General features: G+C 38.1%; 1 protein-coding gene across 2 annotated transcripts in view; it reads right to left on the reverse strand.

The window, feature by feature from the left end:
- cpne9 (copine family member IX) overlaps positions 1-18,555 on the reverse strand; it is a 162,054-nt gene that overhangs the window by 25,281 nt on the left and 118,218 nt on the right. For both annotated transcript variants that reach the window (XM_015395002.1, XM_015395001.1), the window contains 7 exons: positions 18,278-18,331; positions 17,976-18,037; positions 17,477-17,523; positions 13,885-14,066; positions 9,716-9,843; positions 4,367-4,469; positions 2,025-2,082 (listed from right to left, as the gene is read on the reverse strand). In XM_015395002.1, coding sequence (XP_015250488.1) covers positions 2,025-2,082; positions 4,367-4,469; positions 9,716-9,843; positions 13,885-14,066; positions 17,477-17,523; positions 17,976-18,037; positions 18,278-18,331 — 634 coding nt within the window. The remainder of the gene's footprint in view (positions 1-2,024; positions 2,083-4,366; positions 4,470-9,715; positions 9,844-13,884; positions 14,067-17,476; positions 17,524-17,975; positions 18,038-18,277; positions 18,332-18,555) is intronic.

Below are 18,555 nucleotides of genomic sequence, written 5' to 3' on the forward strand. Positions count from 1 at the left end.
AATAAAATTTTAAAAATTGAATATCATGGAACGAAGATCAGGACAACCACACTTCGACAGAGCTTGAGTGAAGAGTCATTAAGGCAAGTGGGTATTTCTAAAATTAATCAACATGCATAATTTATCACTTACTCTGCTTAACTTCCTATCAATCCCCTATAAATCTCTCTACATGTTCTTCCCAATATATTACTGTATTGTGATAAAGTTAATTATTTTCCATAATGTAATGATAAAACTCAAACATTCATATATTTTAGATTCATTGCACACTAACTGACATATGTCAGGTCTTTTATTGTCTCAATACGGATGATTTTGGCATAACTCTCATGAAAACCCCAAATTTCTATCTCACAAAATTAGCATATCATTAAAAAGGTCTCTAAACGAGCTATGCACCTAATCATCTGAATCAACAAATTAACTCTAAACACCTGCAAAAGATTCCTGAAGTATTTAAAACTCCCAGCCTGGTCCATCACTCAAAACCCCAATTATGGATAAGACTGCCGAGCTGACTGCTGTCCAGAAGGCCGTCATTGACACCCTCAAGCAAAAGGCTATGACAAAGAAAGATATTTCTAAATGAATTGAGTGTTGCCAGAGTGCTGTAGCAAGGCACCTCAGTGGGAAGCCTGTGGGAAGGAAAAAGTGTGGCAGAAAATGCTGCACAACGAGAAGAGGTGACCGGACCCTGAGGAAGATTGTGGAGAAGGGCCGATTCCAGACCATAAGGGACCTGCAGAAGCAGTGGACTGAGTCTGGAGTAGTAACATCCAGAGCCACCGTGCACAGGCGTGTGCAGGAAATGGGCTACAGGTGCTGCATTACCCAGGTCAAGCCACTTTTGAACCAGAAACAGCGGCAGAGGCGCCTGACCTGGGCTACACAGAAGCAGTACTGGACTGTTCCTCAGTTTTGCATGTCAATGGGAAATCAAGGTGCCAGAGTCTGGAGGAAGACTGGGGAGAAGGAAATGCCAAAATGCCAGAAGTCCAGTGTCAAGTACCCACAGTCAGTGATGGTCAGGGGTACCATGTCAGCAGCAGGTGCTGGTTCACTGTGTTTTATCAAGGGCAGCGTCAAGGCAGCTAGCTATCAGGAGATTTTGGAGCACTTCATGCTTTCATCTGCTGAAAAGCTTTATGGAGATGAAAATGTCATTTTTCGGCATGACCTGGCACCTGCTTACTGGTAAATGGTTTACTGACCATGGTATCACTGTGCTCAATTGGCCGGCCAACTCTCCTAACCTGAACCCCATATAGAATCTGTGACTCCGGAAATTGTGAAGAGAAAGTTGAGAGACGCAAGACCCAACACTCTGGATTAGCTGAAGGCCGCTATCGAAGAATCCTGAGCCTCCATAACACCACAGCAGTGCCACAGGCTGATTGCCTCCATGCCACGCCACATTGAAGCAGTCATTTCTACAAAAGGATTCCTGACCAAGTATTGAGTGCATAACTGTACATAATTATTTAAAGGTTGACTTTTGTGAGATAGGAATTTTGGGTTTTCATGAGCTGTATGCCAAAATCATCAGTATTAAGACAATAAGACATGAAATATTTAATTTAGTGTGCAATGAATATAAAATATATGAACGTTCAAATTTTATTATTACATTATGGAAAATAATGAACTTTATCACAATATGCTAATATTTTGAGAAGGACCTGTGTATTTAGAATAGAAAATAAATGTTACATTGATCTAAAGAAAAGAAAATTAAGTATATTATTCAAAAAATCACAACTTTATTCCTTTTAAAATGTCCTTATTTGTATGCTGTCTGTGAGGGTTTGTTACCACTTAAGGACAAGAGAACAACACTATAGTCACAAATAAACATTTTTATTCGATGACACTTCAATACTTACTAAAATTGTTAAATAGTTTACTAACTTAACAGTGTTTTGCTAAATCTCAAACCATTTCAAATGTCTACATAAAAGATGATAAAAACTACACTTTCTCTCTGTCATGTCCACTCTTATGAAAAATATAATTCTGCTTACCATCAAACTCAGCAGGCCCTACACCAACAATAATAATGGAGAGAGGAAGTGATGCTGCCTGTAAAAAGACAAAAAACCAAATAAAATTAATAACTTTTTAACAGATGTACTCAACATTTAAAGATTAGGAGTTTGTTCAAATGTATTAAGATTCTAAAGCTATTTTCACACTGCAGTCCTTAATGCTCAATTCTGATTTTTTTGTGAAATCTGAATTTTTTGCATTGCTGTTCACATTTCCAAATATATGCAACTTGTATGTGATCTACTGTGTGAACTGCATTCATATAGCTTAAGTGTCCCGCATGCACAGCAGAGCACGCAATGGCGTAACAAGCAAGCGTGCTCTGTGTTTATGGAAGCAAACATGGATTGTAGTTCTGGAGACTAACAATCTTTCCCAACATTTAAAAACTCAATCTTTCAAGATGGTTAAACATAAATACTACTCTCCGCATTATTGTCCTCCATGGTTTTTGTTTTTCTTGCTGCTTCTGCATAGCAAGACGCAGATTAGTGGCCTATGTCGGCTACTAATAGCGTTCAGATCGGATGAATGTGACCTGGCTGTACAGACACAGGTCGCATTTGAAAAGATCAGATACGTTCAGTACCACATACCCAAGTGGCCTGGGTCGCATCGGAAAAAAAATGTATCTGTGTTGTTAAGACTGCCCTGAAAAGATCAGATACAGGTCACATATGGGCGAAAAAAAATCGGATTTGTGTCACTTTAGACTCCTGTGTGAACGTAGCCTAATTTATGATGACTGTTTACCACTCTTTTTACTGAGGAAAGTAAATAATAGCAAAAAATAAATTAGTTTTAGGTGTTTGTGTAAGAATGCATGTTGTATTTCTGTATTGAGCCAAATGGAAAAAAAATGGATCAAATTCACTTCTATTGCTGCTGCTGTCTGAACCTCTGACAGCAGCATTTTACAGAAGGAAACCAACATTAGTCCACTTGTAAAAGGTAGCTTGGTCGATTCTCAACACTGTCATTTTCTGTGTAATGGGGGCGTTTGCACTTCCCTTCAGGGAAAATTCAGGGATAAGGTGAAGCAGGTACTTCAGCATTAGTTTAGGAAATGCCTTTAATCTGATGTAACACCCCAAAAAACACTTATAGCAGAGGTTCGATGAGATGTCAACACTTTTTTAGAGCAGGAGCTTTGGGAGGTTAAAAGCAATTATCTGGGAGTTTTCCCTTGCAGGGTCCATAACCTGACAGGCAGTATTTTTATCTAAACTAAATATAAATACATATCTTTTAAGATGTAGGGCCTTTTTCTGTTAACCTGAAAAGACATCATGATGGGATGAATCAATGCACATATGTACTTCACTTTCAGCCTGCAGGTTTACTAGTGGGCCCTAGAATTACTAAAAGTAGAATGGGACTCAGATCTTTTAGCTATCAGGCTCCTCTCCTGTGGGACCAGTTTTAGTCCGTTAGGCAGACACCCTGTCTACTTTTAAGGCTTAAAACTTTCTTTTTTGATAAAGCTTATAGTTAGAGTGTTATCTCTACAGTTATGCTGCTATAGGCTTAGACTTCTGGAAGACAAAGGGACCCCTATTTCATCATTCTGCATCATTCTCTCTATTCTCCCACTCTGCAGAATCTATTAGTTCAATCTCTAACGTTATGCTCTCTCTGCTTTTTCTAATTGTAGCTTCACCTAGTCTGTTCCTATTTGGCTGTGAAACCATCCTGGAGAAAAATATCAGCTTTGCTCCTTCCATCAACACCTTTGTTTATAGATGTTTCGAGATCGGCCTGTTTTCCAGTGTAGTCCTGTTTCTCTGACTGTGACTGGCTGGATGTTATCTGTTCATCCTCTGACATGGGAGTTGGCTCGGAGCTTGTCTTACTGGCTGTGTGTTTCCTGGAGGGACTTACAGTTGCGTTTTGTATCTCTGCTTCTGTCTCCCTGAACCCCAGTCGGCCTCAGCAGATGGCCACACTGAGCCTGGTTCTGCTGGAGGTTTCTTCCTGTCAAAAGGGAGTTTTTCCTCTCCACTGTCTCTACAAGCATGCTACTGTAAGTGTGAGGGTTTGCCTTTTAGTCAATGAGTCGATGCAATCAACTGGTTTTCCTTAGAAAGAAAACTTTGAATCAATTTGACTGTATGATCTGGTGAACTGTAAAGTGCCTTGAGATGATATGTGTTGTGAAATGGCGCTATATAAATAAACAGAGTAGAGTTGTACCAGTGCTAAGATGAAAGGACTATAATTGTTTTTTTAAAAGAACTATGATATAATAAGATTGTGTCTATTTTTTTGTAGTTTCTGTTTGCATGTGTGGAGTGTATGTGCATGTTTGTTTACTCACATTAACCACTGCCTCTTTGGTCTGGACCATGTCAGATATCACTCCATCTGTGATCATCAGCAGCACAAAGTACTGAGAGCCATCTGTAATCTCTGCTGCACAGCTGGGGACACACAAACACACACCCCTCCATACTTTAAAGCTAACATTCTGATGAGGAATAGAAATTCAAAGAGCACCTGCATGTCCTCTGGAAAAGGACAGAGGTTGAATCAAGCTCTAGAAATCAAACATCTGGGGTCATTTTGTGCTGTGATATCTGATGTTATCACAGGAAAACTAACTGAGCTTCAACACTGGCCATCAAAACACATTCGGCAAAACAAAAGCCCCTGTTTTTGTTATTTGATTGCTCTTTTATACTACTGCATCTACTACTACTAATAATAATAATAACAACAATATTTTTAATTCAAAATTACTATCAATAGGCATTATTGTACCCCACTCCCAACTAGAGCAATGTATATCATGGGTACTTGGCTGTCAGATTCTGTTTTGAGCTGGACTTAAAAACATCAGGACCCCATAAAGATTGTCAGTGTCAACCCTCAGAGAGCTCCCATTGAAGCCTAAAAAATTAAATTGAATCTGTGCCCAGGCATGTAACAAAAGAACTAAAAATCTACCAATTCAGCTAAAAACAGCAGTCATGAAAGCAGCTTCAGATAATACATGATAATAAAGCTAACAGGAAGAAGAGATAATTTTTGTTGTAACTGTGCCAGCCTTTCTTTTTTTTTTTTTTTGAATAAACCTCAAAACATATGTATATATTTTGATTGAGAGGGATAGTGGGGTTTAATAAAACAAAACTAACAAAATTTTCAGATAATGTTCAAACCTTTTCACATGCTTGCCGTTGTCCACAAAGCTTATACTGTACATTTAACGGTTTTATTAATAAGCTCACCCTCGGCCTTACGGGGAAACCAGTTATTTTCTAAAACATAGCAAACCAAGGCGGATCCAGTTTTCTGATGATAGAGTTGATGCTTTCGGGTTAAAAAGGGTCTCACCTGGTTCATGCAAACACTTGCCCTATTTAAGAAATATCTGGATAGAGAAACAGAACATATTTTCTACATTAATACAAGGAAATGAAAAGTGTGGGGGTTAAACACAACGCATGGTGTATTCTATTTAGTCCATGCAATAAAGGATTTGAATACTCCTTGGTATTATCGGCTGAGTAAAAGAATGAAATAAACTATTATATAGCTGCATTGAGTTATTCTTTTTTCCCTCAAAGCATCAGAACTTCCTGATCCTCATTTAAATTCAAAAAGCTGGTTAAACAAAGAAAGAATGCTGTTTTTATCAAGGGACCAGGCACATTTTGATGCAGAAGGTAATCTGGAAACAAACATTGCACATAACAGAGAAGGAAAATAGAGCATGCATGAAATACTTCCAGCTGAAAAAACTGGTCTATTCAAACATCAGCAGCTATTGTCTCCTCCCCGCCATAAAGAACCGAACATTTAATGCTCTCCAACATGACCAGAAAGGCCAACAGTTTTGCAACAGCTTTAAATAGGATATTTTAAAAATGATCAGAATAGCAAATCAACTTTTCTCACCACCCCGCGAGCTGCCACCTTAACGTGGTGGGGTTTATTTGAGTGCCTGAATGATCCTAGGAGCTATGTTGTCCAGAGCGTTATGACCCTAGTAGGGTGTCCTATGCCAAAAAAGGTCCTACATGGCAGGTCAGACTGAGAGAAGCTCAGACAACCCTTATGGAGAGAGTTAAACCAAGGACCATGACGTCGCCTCGTATGGCACAGCTGGGGCCCCATCCCTGGAGCCATGCCTGGGGTTGGGGCTCGTATGCAAGCGCCTGGTGGCCGAGCCTTTGCCCTCCGGCCAGGACCAGCCCGAACAGACGACGTGGGCCAGCCTCAAAAGTGTTCTTTCAGCTGCCTTAGTGGGAAGCAATGCTTCGCCAACACTCATTACAGTGCAGGTGGGGAGTTGCTGACCTCGACTTTGGATGTTGTCAGGTGGCGGAAGGAGTACTTCGAGGGTGCACCAGTTACAGAGTGATCAAACTTGTCAGCCTCCCCGGTAAGGTCTACTCCAGATGCTGGAGAGGAGGATCTGGCCAATAGTTGAACCTAAGATCCAGGATGAACAATGTGGTTTTTCTCCCGGTCGCGGCACACTGGACCAGCTCCACACCCTTCATCGGGTGCTTGACAGTTCATGGGAATTCACAAACCAGTCCACACGTGTTTTATGGATTTGGAGAAGGTGTTCGACCATGCCCCTCGTGGTGCCCTCCTGGGGGTGCTCTGGGAGTATGGGGTCCGGGGACCTCTGTTAACGGCTGTACGTTCTCTCTATGACTGCAGCAGAAGCTTGGTTCACATTGCCAGGAGTCAGACCTGTTCCCGGTGCATGTTGACCTCCGCAAGGGCTGCCCTTTATCACAGGTTCTGTTCGTGATCTTTATGGACAGAATTTCTAGCTGCAGCCAGGGACCTTAGGGTGTTCAGTCTGGGAACCTCAGGATTTCATATCTGCTGTTTGCAGATGATGTTGGGCCTTCAAATCCGAGGCCATGTTTCTACACCGGAGAAAGGTGGACTCGGTGGCGAGCCCTTGTCTCAAGTGGAGGAGTTCAAGTATCTGGATTGAGGGAAATATGGAGCGTGAAATCAATAGATGGATCGGTGGAGCATTGGCAGTGATGCAGTCGCTGTATTGGACCACGTGGTGAAGAGGGAGCTGAGTCAGGGTCAAAGCTCTCAATTTACCAATCGAGCTATGTCCCCACCCTTACCTATGGTCATGAGATCTGGGTAATGTCCAAAATGAAAAAATCTTGAATACAAGCGGCCAAAATTAGTTTATTTTGCAGGGTGGCTGGGCGTACTTTCGATATCGGGTGAGGAGTTCAGTTATCCGGGAGGATCTTGGAGTAGAGTTGTTGCTCCTCCATGTCAAAAGGTGCCAGTTGAGGTAACTCGGGCATCTGTTCTAGATGCCTTCTGGTCACCTACCTTGGGAGGAGTTCAAGGCATGTCCTACTGGGAGGAGACCTCATGGAAGGCCAAGGGCATGTTAGAGGAACTACGTCTCTGAGCTGGCTTGGTGTCGCTACAGGAGGTGTGTGTGGATCAGGAAGTATGGGCATCTCTGCTTAGACTGCTGCCTCTGTGACCCGGGCCCAGATACAGTGAAAGAAAATGGATAGCTGGACTTTTCTCACAAATCTATCTTTTCTAATCCAAACTTTTAATTTGTAATCCACATTTTTTATATTCATGGTAAATTCCGTCGGCCATAGTTCCAAATATTCATACTTGAATGGAAATGATCTTTCTGCACCTCCAGGATCATTTTATTATTTCAGAAGAATGCGGAAAGCTCTCCAATAACGGTTAAAACATCAGGCAACCGTACAGCCACTCAGTTATTTAAATGTTTTTAAAGACCATTGTGTACCCTCTTTTTAAATGAGGAGCTCTTTCGATTAAAACCTGAAGGAGAGATTTACAACCGGAATTCTTAAGAAACTGTTTTGTATATTTTCTTTCATAAAAAAAATTCCATGGACACCATTAAAACGACAGATGAGGCTTGATACTGCATACTTTTCAAAATAATTTTTTAATTCAGAATCTTATAATGTAGAAGCTGTTCCATGCTACCTTCACTAATAAGTGAGTGGTTAAATGTGAGTTGTTATTTGGCCAAAGTCTCACCAACTTCACGTCATGTTAAAATATTTTTCTGTTAGTTGATTAATTTGAATAGATGATGATTATTTACAGTCCATATGATTCTTTGTTGATAAAATGATATAAAACAAGGTTGTTTCAATATTATTCACTGATTAATCTGCTGTATAATGTATTAGAATCAATTAAAATATCTGGGATCTTAAGAAGTTCAGGTTTTCTGTTTCTGTTAGGTCTTGTCCATATTTTCTAATTCCGCCATCTCTCTTTAACTTGTTTTGTTCATTTTTGTGTTTAACTTACAGGTTCTTCATTCTATGTTAGATATTTTTCCTCTGTTCCTCTTTGTCTGGTCTTATTATTTTCTGTTTCTCCTCAGCTCTCTCTCTTTATTGGTCTCAGCTGTCTTTTTCTCCTCAGGATTGCTCCTACCTCCTGTCATGTCTTCTCCCCATAATCCACCTGTATTCGAACTGCCTGGTTGTCATTGTTCTGTGCTTGTTTCTTTAATTGTTGTATTCTGTGTCCCATTCCACTCCATGCCTGTGTCCCTGTCATATCTCTTGTTTCATATTTTATTCTCTATGATGTGTTCTACCCAGCAACAGCACACAGGGTACAATGGAGAACATGAATTCCACAACCAGTAATGAAACACATAGCACCATGGTTCACATTTTTTTAAGGTGTAAAGATGCATTCATAATAAGAAGAGCACAGGTAAACAAAAAAAGTTGCAGAAATAAGATGTTTCTTTCCAAGAAGAGAAAAATAAGATTTGTTCCTGTAGAAGAAACACAATATTAGCCTCAACTGTCTAACAAGGCCCTAAATGTTTGTCATAAAAGACAGACTTTGGTCAATTATAATACCTAAGTACCTATAAAGTAACACTACTTAAATCTCTGAACCCACAGTGGTTTTAACTTTTAGAAGATTGGAGTATATCTGTTTTCCATCTGCAAAAACCGTGACTTTGGATATTTCTGTATTTAACGACAGTTTTAGCTAAGTCAAAGGAGATTGCACAATTTCAAAGGCAGAGTGTAAATTGTATTTCTGCTTCAGTCAATCTTAAATCTATGGTATTCCATAAAATAATATTTCCTTCAAACCAATCAGAGAGGCTACAAATTATTACAGGGTTGTAAATAAGATCAGGCAGGAAATTGGTCCTAAATGTTTCAATAATATGTAGATTGAAGGTGGCTAGAAATTTCCTTAAAAAATAATTAGGGCCATCTCCCAAACCTTTTTAAACAACAGAAGAATGTGAAAGAGAAAATAAGTTTATGAGGCACCAGCCTTATTAATTCTGCACAAAGTCACGATAAAAGGAAAGTACACCTTTTTTGAACCCTTCTCTTTTAACTCTAAAATTATGTCATTACAGTGTTTTTTTTCTTCCTGAACAGTGTCATAATCCAAACACATATAGGAACTCGCCATTCAATCTAAAGCAACAGACAGTAAAAAACGAGGGCACACAAAGAACTGATAATTCAAGTGTTATTAAATAATTATTTTATTAATAAATAATAACCCTCTCTTCTTTGAGTGGACATTAATTCATTGGCTAGAATAAGTGGGATTCATTTAAACAGGGTGTCTATATTATTGGTAAAAATAATAAATAAATAAAATAAAATTTCAGGCTTACTTTGCTACTTTGTTGATAACGGGTGCAAAGTTAGTGGGTCCATAAAGCTGCACTGTCCTCAGGCTCTGGAAATAAGACTCCAAAACTCCCTCTATGCCTACACAGTTTGGATGGTCGCTGTCGCCATTCTGTAACACAGAGAATACAACATTTAGAAACTGCATAAAAGGGAAACCTGCACAGGGAAGAACTTGTTTAATAGTAAGAAAGGGGATTGTGTAGTTTATTTATGAAATACTTTGTTGTTCCATTTTCTTTCCAAAAAAAAGAAGAAAAAGCATATCTAATTCCTGTCTAAATGTAAATGGGTTATATGAAATTATAGGCTTTTCTCAAATGTTGCAACAAAGCCTCATTTTGCATAAAATTATGGACAGGCCATAAGAAAAGCAAAACATAATGTTTCATTGTATGAAGTGAGTTAAATTGGAAGAAAATATAGCCAAACTAAACTAGTTCACTTTACTGCAATACTGCAACTATAACCATGTTTTCTCAAACTTCTGCTTAAGGGACAATATTTAATTTCCAATAATTTAAAATAGGGATACAATGATCCACTTCTAATCCAATCATTGATCCAATTCAGAAATAATATTATTCAAAATTAGGAAAAGGAAAATCAACTGAAAGAAAAACCAAACAAAGACTCATCTTCTTTACCTTTAACAAGTTTTTTTCAAACATATATAAAAATTATTTTCCACTCTTTGGCCTATCTACATTCATTTAATTGCTAAACGCACATAATACTTCTATAACATAAATTTATGGCTGTTAAAATGAAAAACATGTCACTGAAGCCAACCTCTTATTTATTGCTCATGATTCCACCATTAAAGGAGCGATAATATTTCATAACTAGGTAGGCTGCTGACCACTGTCTGTAGACCAAAACAAGATGTCTAACCTTTTTCTACTTTTCAGAGCAACCTCCAACCCTGCCCTGAACCGACCCTCCACCCTTCTCACTGAATGCCTCGAATAAACATATTTTCAAAGGATAAATACACAGAAAATCAGGATAATCTTTAACAGGAACATGTCTATTGAAGAATTAAAAACCTCATTTAATGCTTCTGGCAAGAGAAATTCACTTTGGTCGGAGATGTTCAGGTCAACATTTCAATCGGGTGACTCTCCATTTTACTCCTACACAATGTTGTTGTGTCTGTGGCACTTTATAGGGGCTAAAGCCTGAGCTGGGTGGTAGCTCTGCTTATGGAAGTACATTCATCCAGCCCGGCTTGTAATCAAGAGGCTGGAGAACAACACAGAGAGGTGGTTAGGGTGGCCAGATGTCCGGCTTTAGGGTGGGCAGTCCGGTTTTAAATTGCACTGTCCGGCGTCCGGCGCTGCATCCAGCCGGATGCGTATTTGTCCTCCTTTATGAGGCACTAGTCTTGTAGAGCAGATTTTTATTTTTATTTTTTTGCTGGGCTGCAGCACAATATCCAATCATCAAAAATGCATCACTATCTGATCTAACAGATGATTGGCTAAGAGTGACAGCGTGTCAGGTAAAGCTCTGCTTGTCATTGGTTACAAAAGTAAACAGGGATCAGAATTATTGATGCTAAGTATTAAAGTTAGCGTCCTGTCAAAACCAGGACTCTAACTTTAACCCAGAATGGACAAAAGAGCGTGAATTTATGACCAAAGGTAGTGGAGATTCATTCCATGGTTTCTGCCACTTTCTGCGATGGTTTCTGCGATGTGAGCGTAAGCATTCGAGGAAAAGCTGCAATTGAACGGCGTGCGAGTACAGATTAACATAAAAGTAATAAACGTGCAGCAGCGAACTCTTCAATGTTGGCTTTTACGTTAAGTTTTGTCGCCCCTGGATGCTAAAATAACTTGTGCAGAGCTGCAAGGTGGACTATACTATAAAACATCACTAGTCCTACGGAAGTGTAGACTGTGACGTGAAAGTGGATTTCAGTGATTGGCCCATAGCTAAAGGGATGACCACAAAGACAGGTCTGCTGCACACAGACACTTCAGATAAGTTCCCAAAAGACTGAGGCTCTTAAAAATAAAGCTATACTTTTAGAGCAGTTAAATGTGTTTTCTACAATCTCTTTTGTTGTTTAAAAAAATATTAGGCTATTTTATTATGAATGTTTCTTGTTAAAACGATTTTTTTAATGTTTAAGTCCACACATCTTATGCTTTGTGGTATTCTGCACTTTAAAGATTCATCTCGGTGGTCACTTTTTAAACACCACAATGTATTAAATAGATGCAAATGCTGGGAACCAATTCTTTTTTACATTTCTTTGATATTTTGTTCTATTCAGCTACACAAGCATCCTCTTTAAACTACTAAGAATTGTACTATAAATTTGACTTTACCTTATTCTTATGTACACCTTAGTAATTTATTGATATGCCACACAATGTCCTCCTTTTTGGTGCTATAGAAATGGCCACCCTAGAGGTGGTGTTTGATGTCATACCCTTAGTTCTTCACATGAATATTCATCAGTTCTTTCAATCTAAAATAATGAATTATGTTTTTTTGCTCCTTTGAATAAGTGAAGTACACCACTTTCAATAGGCACAAATCAAGAGAAAACTTTAGCATGTAACGACAAAACCAGACTTTTAACATATTTTGGCTAAACAAATGTCATCAACAACAAGTGACGGACAGTCCGAATGAGGAACAAACCAGCAATAGGGCAGGATTACTGTTTATATTTCCTAAATCTTTACTTTCATTACAGAGCATGGTAAAAGAGGGGAAGAGAGGAAGTTGTTGGGATTAAATACAATATTGTGTTTTTTTTCCCCCCCTTCATGCTTAGTTGTTACCATAGGTCTGGGGTTCCTAAACCTTTTTACGTTATGGTCCCCCAAACAAAACCAGCTTCTGAGTGGAGACCCCCTTCCCAAACTAACAGACAACGCAACAAAATCCAGAAGTAGAATTGTTTTTTAAAGTAGCTTTTTATTATTTTTAGTCAACTGAAGTCTGCAATTCCAACTGAATAGCAAACTTTTCAATAAACTGTTGACGAGCAGAACAAAATGTTCAAGATGTTTGAAAAAAAAATCAAAACTCTCTCAGGTGTGTGAAGTGGGACAGGCATTAAGCTGGGCCTAATGTCTCTGCCTAGTGTAATTTGCATATCATTATCGAACTGTAGAGGTGCTCCATGTTTTGTTTTAAGTACTTTTATAGTTAAAAAGCCACACTCACACAAGCAGGTTATAACAAAAGGTATTTTAGTCGCCTTTCAGCCATTGGTCATACATAGATGGATGGGATGAGCCTCAAACTACAGTTTTAAATGTATATGTTTGTCAGCTCAGTAAGATTACAAGTTATTGGTTATGAGGAAAAAAACCTATATTTCTTTTGCAGTTTTTCTTATGGACAGTCAAAATCCTAGCCTTAATGATTGGGGCATCATAAGGAGATTTGTCTACTGTTAAGCCAGTCTAAGGTATGATGAAATAGAAAAGGCAGAAACACGGTTCAGCCCTTAGAAACATAGGCATGTTGGTATGGTATTTTGGTTGGTACATTGGTATGTTTACACAAGAAAAAATCAGTTGGAAAAATAATTATCTAATTTAGCAATGCTGAGCTAAGCCTTTAAGGTATTTGTAGAATTAAGAGACTACATTTAATTCCGAATCACATTTTTGTAGCCAATTAGTACCTTAATATCATAAATTTTGTGCAGATGGAAAGACATTTTTACATCAGCACTTTTCTGCTTGAAGTCTGTAGAGAACAGTATAATGTAAATATATAGTACATACTGTATGTTACCAGCATGATATTTGGGGAGCTCAGACATAAAGTAAAAGTCAAGATGTAATACAAACCAAAAATACAGAATTTTAAACTTTTTTAAGAATGTAATTTTTATTCATCCACCTCTCCTTTAAATTCAGCTTCTTTAAATGTCTTGTAAAGCCCTTGAAGAATTACCTTGTATTTAACAAAACAAGCCCCTCAGTTTCATGTGACCACCTCCTACCATTCCCTCTTGATTGAATGAGGTGAAAGTAGAGGGTTTCTGCTGGATTCCCGCTGGCAGGCAGATGAGCCATCATCTTAATTTGTGTGCCCAGCTGTTGTTACAGCTACACGTCTTTGTCCAAGTCAACTACAAGTGTGCGTTTATAAGTTTATTTTTATGAGTATGTCTTACCAGTGGGAAGGCATGGGAGATTTTACCATCAGGGGGCAGCTTAGCTCCAAAACCGTAGGCAGGAAAAAGCTTGTCACTGTCGTAGTCCTGGATAATCTCCCCCACTGCTTTTAGGGCCATGGCATATGCATTCATCTGGTAGGGACTCATATAATGGAGGGAGGTGGGCTGGGATGGATTACCTTAGAACACACACACATTCCCAAAATACAAAACAGTAGCAATAAGGAATAAGATCTGTCCACCTTGTTTAAAAATGTTTTCACCAATATCATACTGCTCTATTTGCTGATGGTCAAACATTGTCTGAGTGGAAAAACATCACAGAAGAGGCACCTAGCAGGAGTTGTATGATTAATAATACACTTTATGTTCTTGACCAAATGAAATAACATGCTGTAGCAATTAAACATTAAAGCCTGTTTTGAGCATGAGGTATTCTGTTTATTTTGAAAAAAATAAAAATTAAAAATGTATCTTGTCTGTGTCTGATTCTTTAAAAAAAATTACTTCAACATGCCTTACCTGACAGCAAGGAGTTAAAAGAACTGGATGCTGGATGTGAGACAGTTTCTACATCTATTAAATTCTCTTCCCTTACTTCATACAGGCCTATTTTCCCCACATTCCAGTATTCAAAGGCATACAGTATAAAACAATTTTAGATTTTAAAAATGTAAAATTTATTTTTCCAGGACAAAATCCATTAAGATTCTTGAATGTCTTGGCTGAGATGAGAAATAGCATAATGTGCAGACAAACTGTTACATTTACCTTCATGACCTCCATGGCCAATCAAGTATGGGACCTTTCTTTTTTTTTCTAATTCCTTGTTACACCCACAGTATATTACTTTCAATACTCCCCATCATTAGTTAGAACTGAGGAAGCCTCTGCTGAGGAAGCCTGGTTCTGCTGGAGGTTTCTTCCTGTTAAAAGGGAGTTTTTCCTCTCCACTGTTGCCACAAGCATGCTTAGAGTGAGGGATTGTAGTTTCTGTTCAAACTATCTAAATAAATAATACTTTGGTGTATATCTTACAACATGTAATTTCATACAAACCTCTGCACATTAAGTCTACTTTTATTTTAGTTCTTTGTTCTATGGATTGATGAGCATGTTTACATAAATAAATAATAAGTAAGTAAATGATACATCATGTTGTTCCAAGTAACAATTTCTGTCTTCTAATTGGCATCTTTGTAAGCTCTTTCCAAATAAATTCTTGGTTGTTTATTTCTTAGAATAGCACATCTAAAGCTTGAATTACACCACTACTATAGGCCAAACACAGGTTTTTATGATGTGTTTAGTTATGGTTGCTCCCAAAGAATGTAATCAGTAGGGTTTAAGAAAAACCAAGAGATACCCTTGAATGGTTTGCTTGGTATTGTATGACATGCCTGTCCTAGGTAAAGCAGGAACAGAGGTGGTCATAAGTGTAGCGCATTTGAGTAGAAAAACCCCCCAAAACATTCAGAACTCAAATCCAAAGAAAAAATAGCAAGTAAATGTCTTGTTGGACTACATGAATAATGGAAGAGATGCAGTCAAACAACTCTATTGAACTCCAACGTAACAGAAATCCCATGAAACAGACTTTCTTCTTTCAGCTATTTTGCCCTCCTAGATAAGATAAGATAAGATAAGATGTAATATTAGAGCAATTGTGGCCCCGAAACAATCCATGCCTCTTACGCAACTATGTCACACTGGCTTGTTAAAAAATCTTTAAAACAGACAGCGCAGATGATGGTGGACATTTTCTCATTCTACCATGTTTGATTCCGTTCACTGGACCAGATCAGCAATGTTTTCACCTTTTTAATCAATGATCCTTTGAGAAATCTCCATGAAAACAAGTGGTTATAAGAGCACCATAAGATATGAAAAAATGCCCAAATGTGAAATCTAAGCAATCACAATAAAAAGCCAGGTGATGAAAGGCAGGAAAACATTGTGGAGCTAATTGGTTTTGCTTTCCATTTCAGGAGTTTGGTATTCTTCTCAGAGATTAACTTTAAAATTATTCTAAAAACCCATTTTTGCCCCGCTAAAACTGACAGCTGAATGGAGGAAAACAACATCTTTGATATAAGTAAATATAAAAGTGGGTCAATAGGAATATGAAGGGTAATTACGTTGTTATGATGCTGAAGCGTTTTCCAGCACATCAGTTATGGCACATAATATCATATTTTTCATACCTGAATGCCATCTCTCACCGCTGGCCTTTAGATAAGATTTTCTAAACTCTCTGTCTTCTACTCTGGGTTTTCTACTTTTACAGGAGATGAAAGTGATGCAGTGATGTATTATCTCTTATCTAACTCCACTCTCAGATACTCCACATGTGTGCTTTATGGCTCAGGACCAGATCAATACTAAATGGATCATGGTATTTATGTGTTAGTAAATCTGTAACGATGAAGAATCACATTTAACAGGAAATAAAAGGGCACAACTGGATTCTAAAATGTGTTGCATTATAAAAGTATTTACCTTCACACATGACTTTATCACCCGCAATTTTGCGCTCTTATAAAATGCTGCAAAAGGACAATATATTTCCCTACCTAGTTTAAAGTAATACTGGGGAATAGTGAACATCGCATTTATTTCTGTGTAGCTTCAATCTAATCTAAATCCTTATTACTGTACTTCTCTAAATGAACAAAACCTTCTGCAATGACATGCTTGTTGTTTTTAATGCATATCTGACATGAGCTGAAATAAGAAGAGATTCTTATTAACAATTACAAGCAAAATCATAATTAGGTATATCTTTTATGAAAAGATGTGTGAATAAAAAAACTTAACAGGAGTTATTTTCTAAAGTTTTCATTTCCAATGTGAATGAGGTGGTACTTGTTAGAAGTGGTTTGAATCACTTCAACGCACCTTGATATGCTGAGGCCTTGGAGCTCTGTGCTATAGAATGCAGTTTTTAAGTGTGCAAAAAAACATAAAAAAATATTCTTAAAAAATAATTTGATGGTCAGAATAATGCCTATGTGTTTGGATCCATCCATCCATCCATCCATCCATGGATGGATGGATGGATGGATGGATGGATGTTAACTCAGTGTTTGGAAGTGCAATGCTGACTATAACCAGAACAAGAACACCCTCACAATCAAACATGAGTTGTCTTGGGTTGTTTAAAAACTCCATCCAGGGGCCAGAGGAATCAACCGATAAAATAATCTTTTGCTCTTCACCAGAACCCTGAAGATGGGTCATAGATCTATCATTGTCCTAAAAATTAGGCGAGCCAGTCAAAAAAAAACCCCTCATGACTCTAAAGAAAGTCTTCTCAATGTCCTCAAAGGATCTGCGTTTAACTTGGTGACAGAAATGTCTTTTAATAATATATGTTCCTACCAAGTTTGAACTTTTAATCTATATGCTTAAAATTGTATACCTTGTGTGTTTTCTGGAAGTTTAGCAGATCATTTTTATTAAAAGGAAACTACCATGAAAACCTGGTACTGTTTGTTTTAATAAGTGAAAATAAATTATAGAATTAGCCTGGGATCAAAATACTCCATTGCCCACTATCTGTCTATAGGGAAGCCTTTCAATAACTTACCATTAGATGCTGTAAAGTCAATAGCTACTGTGAAGTTCAGTTGCGTCCTGTTGCATATAGAGTGAGAACAACAGACAACATAATGTGCTTCAGTAAACTTAAAAAAGATTATACATCCAACACACAGTCAACCATAAATACACACTGCAATTCAATCAATTTCTGGTTGGCTGCTTGGTGGCTAATTAGTATGGCATGACAAACAGCCAATTCAATACGCTGAAGGTCTAAATGAGTCAAACTAATGGAAGCAGTTATTAAAAGTAAACAATATGAATTACATAACAGCAAATTGTGTTCAACAATGAGAACTGAGAACAAACAGGAATTCAATACCATGCCTAAGTTGTAGATTTAGAGAAAATCCAATAAAGTTTTTGTAGCCAAACACATGAAGATAAACACACAGACTTAGGCAGTACACAGACAGGCACAAGCAACCAAAAATGGGGTCTATTGACTTGTGCTGGGTGTCGGGGCTACTTTTCATTCCACTCACCCTCCGCGGATGAAGTCCACAAAGGTATACTCCGACTCCACTTTGAAGGACAGCAGAGTTACCTGGCAAGCACAAACACACACACGCACAGGCCATCACACAGATGGTGGACGAATGAACGGAGGAGGAGGACAATAATAACATCGGCTCCCAGAAGAGAGGATGGTAAAGAAAGAAAACAAGGTGACCATGAAAGTCAATGAGAGGAGCAGGTCCAAAAAAATGAAAAATAAATATTTCTTAAAAAGAAAAACATTGTTAAGAACATGGCTGCAAATAGGAACTGATCAGGGTACACTTACAGTGCCAGAATTTATGTATTTCTTCTTTTTGCCTTTCTTCTTGGGATTTAAAACCTATGGATGAAAGGAAAAGTCGTTAACTTAATGAGGAAATGATTGAAAAAAAAAAACTCTTTATACTGTAGAGGGACTTGAATGAGCATGAATAATTCAATTTATTCTGAAAGATGTTTAAATCTCTGCAGAGAGCATCCATCCATCCATCCATCCATCCATCCATCCATCCATCCATCCATCCATCCATCCATCCATCCATCCATCCATCCATCCATCCATCC

The sequence above is a fragment of the Cyprinodon variegatus genome, unplaced genomic scaffold (assembly GCF_000732505.1).
Source record: "Cyprinodon variegatus isolate N-32 unplaced genomic scaffold, C_variegatus-1.0 Scaffold718, whole genome shotgun sequence".
Lineage (NCBI taxonomy): Eukaryota > Metazoa > Chordata > Actinopteri > Cyprinodontiformes > Cyprinodontidae > Cyprinodon > Cyprinodon variegatus.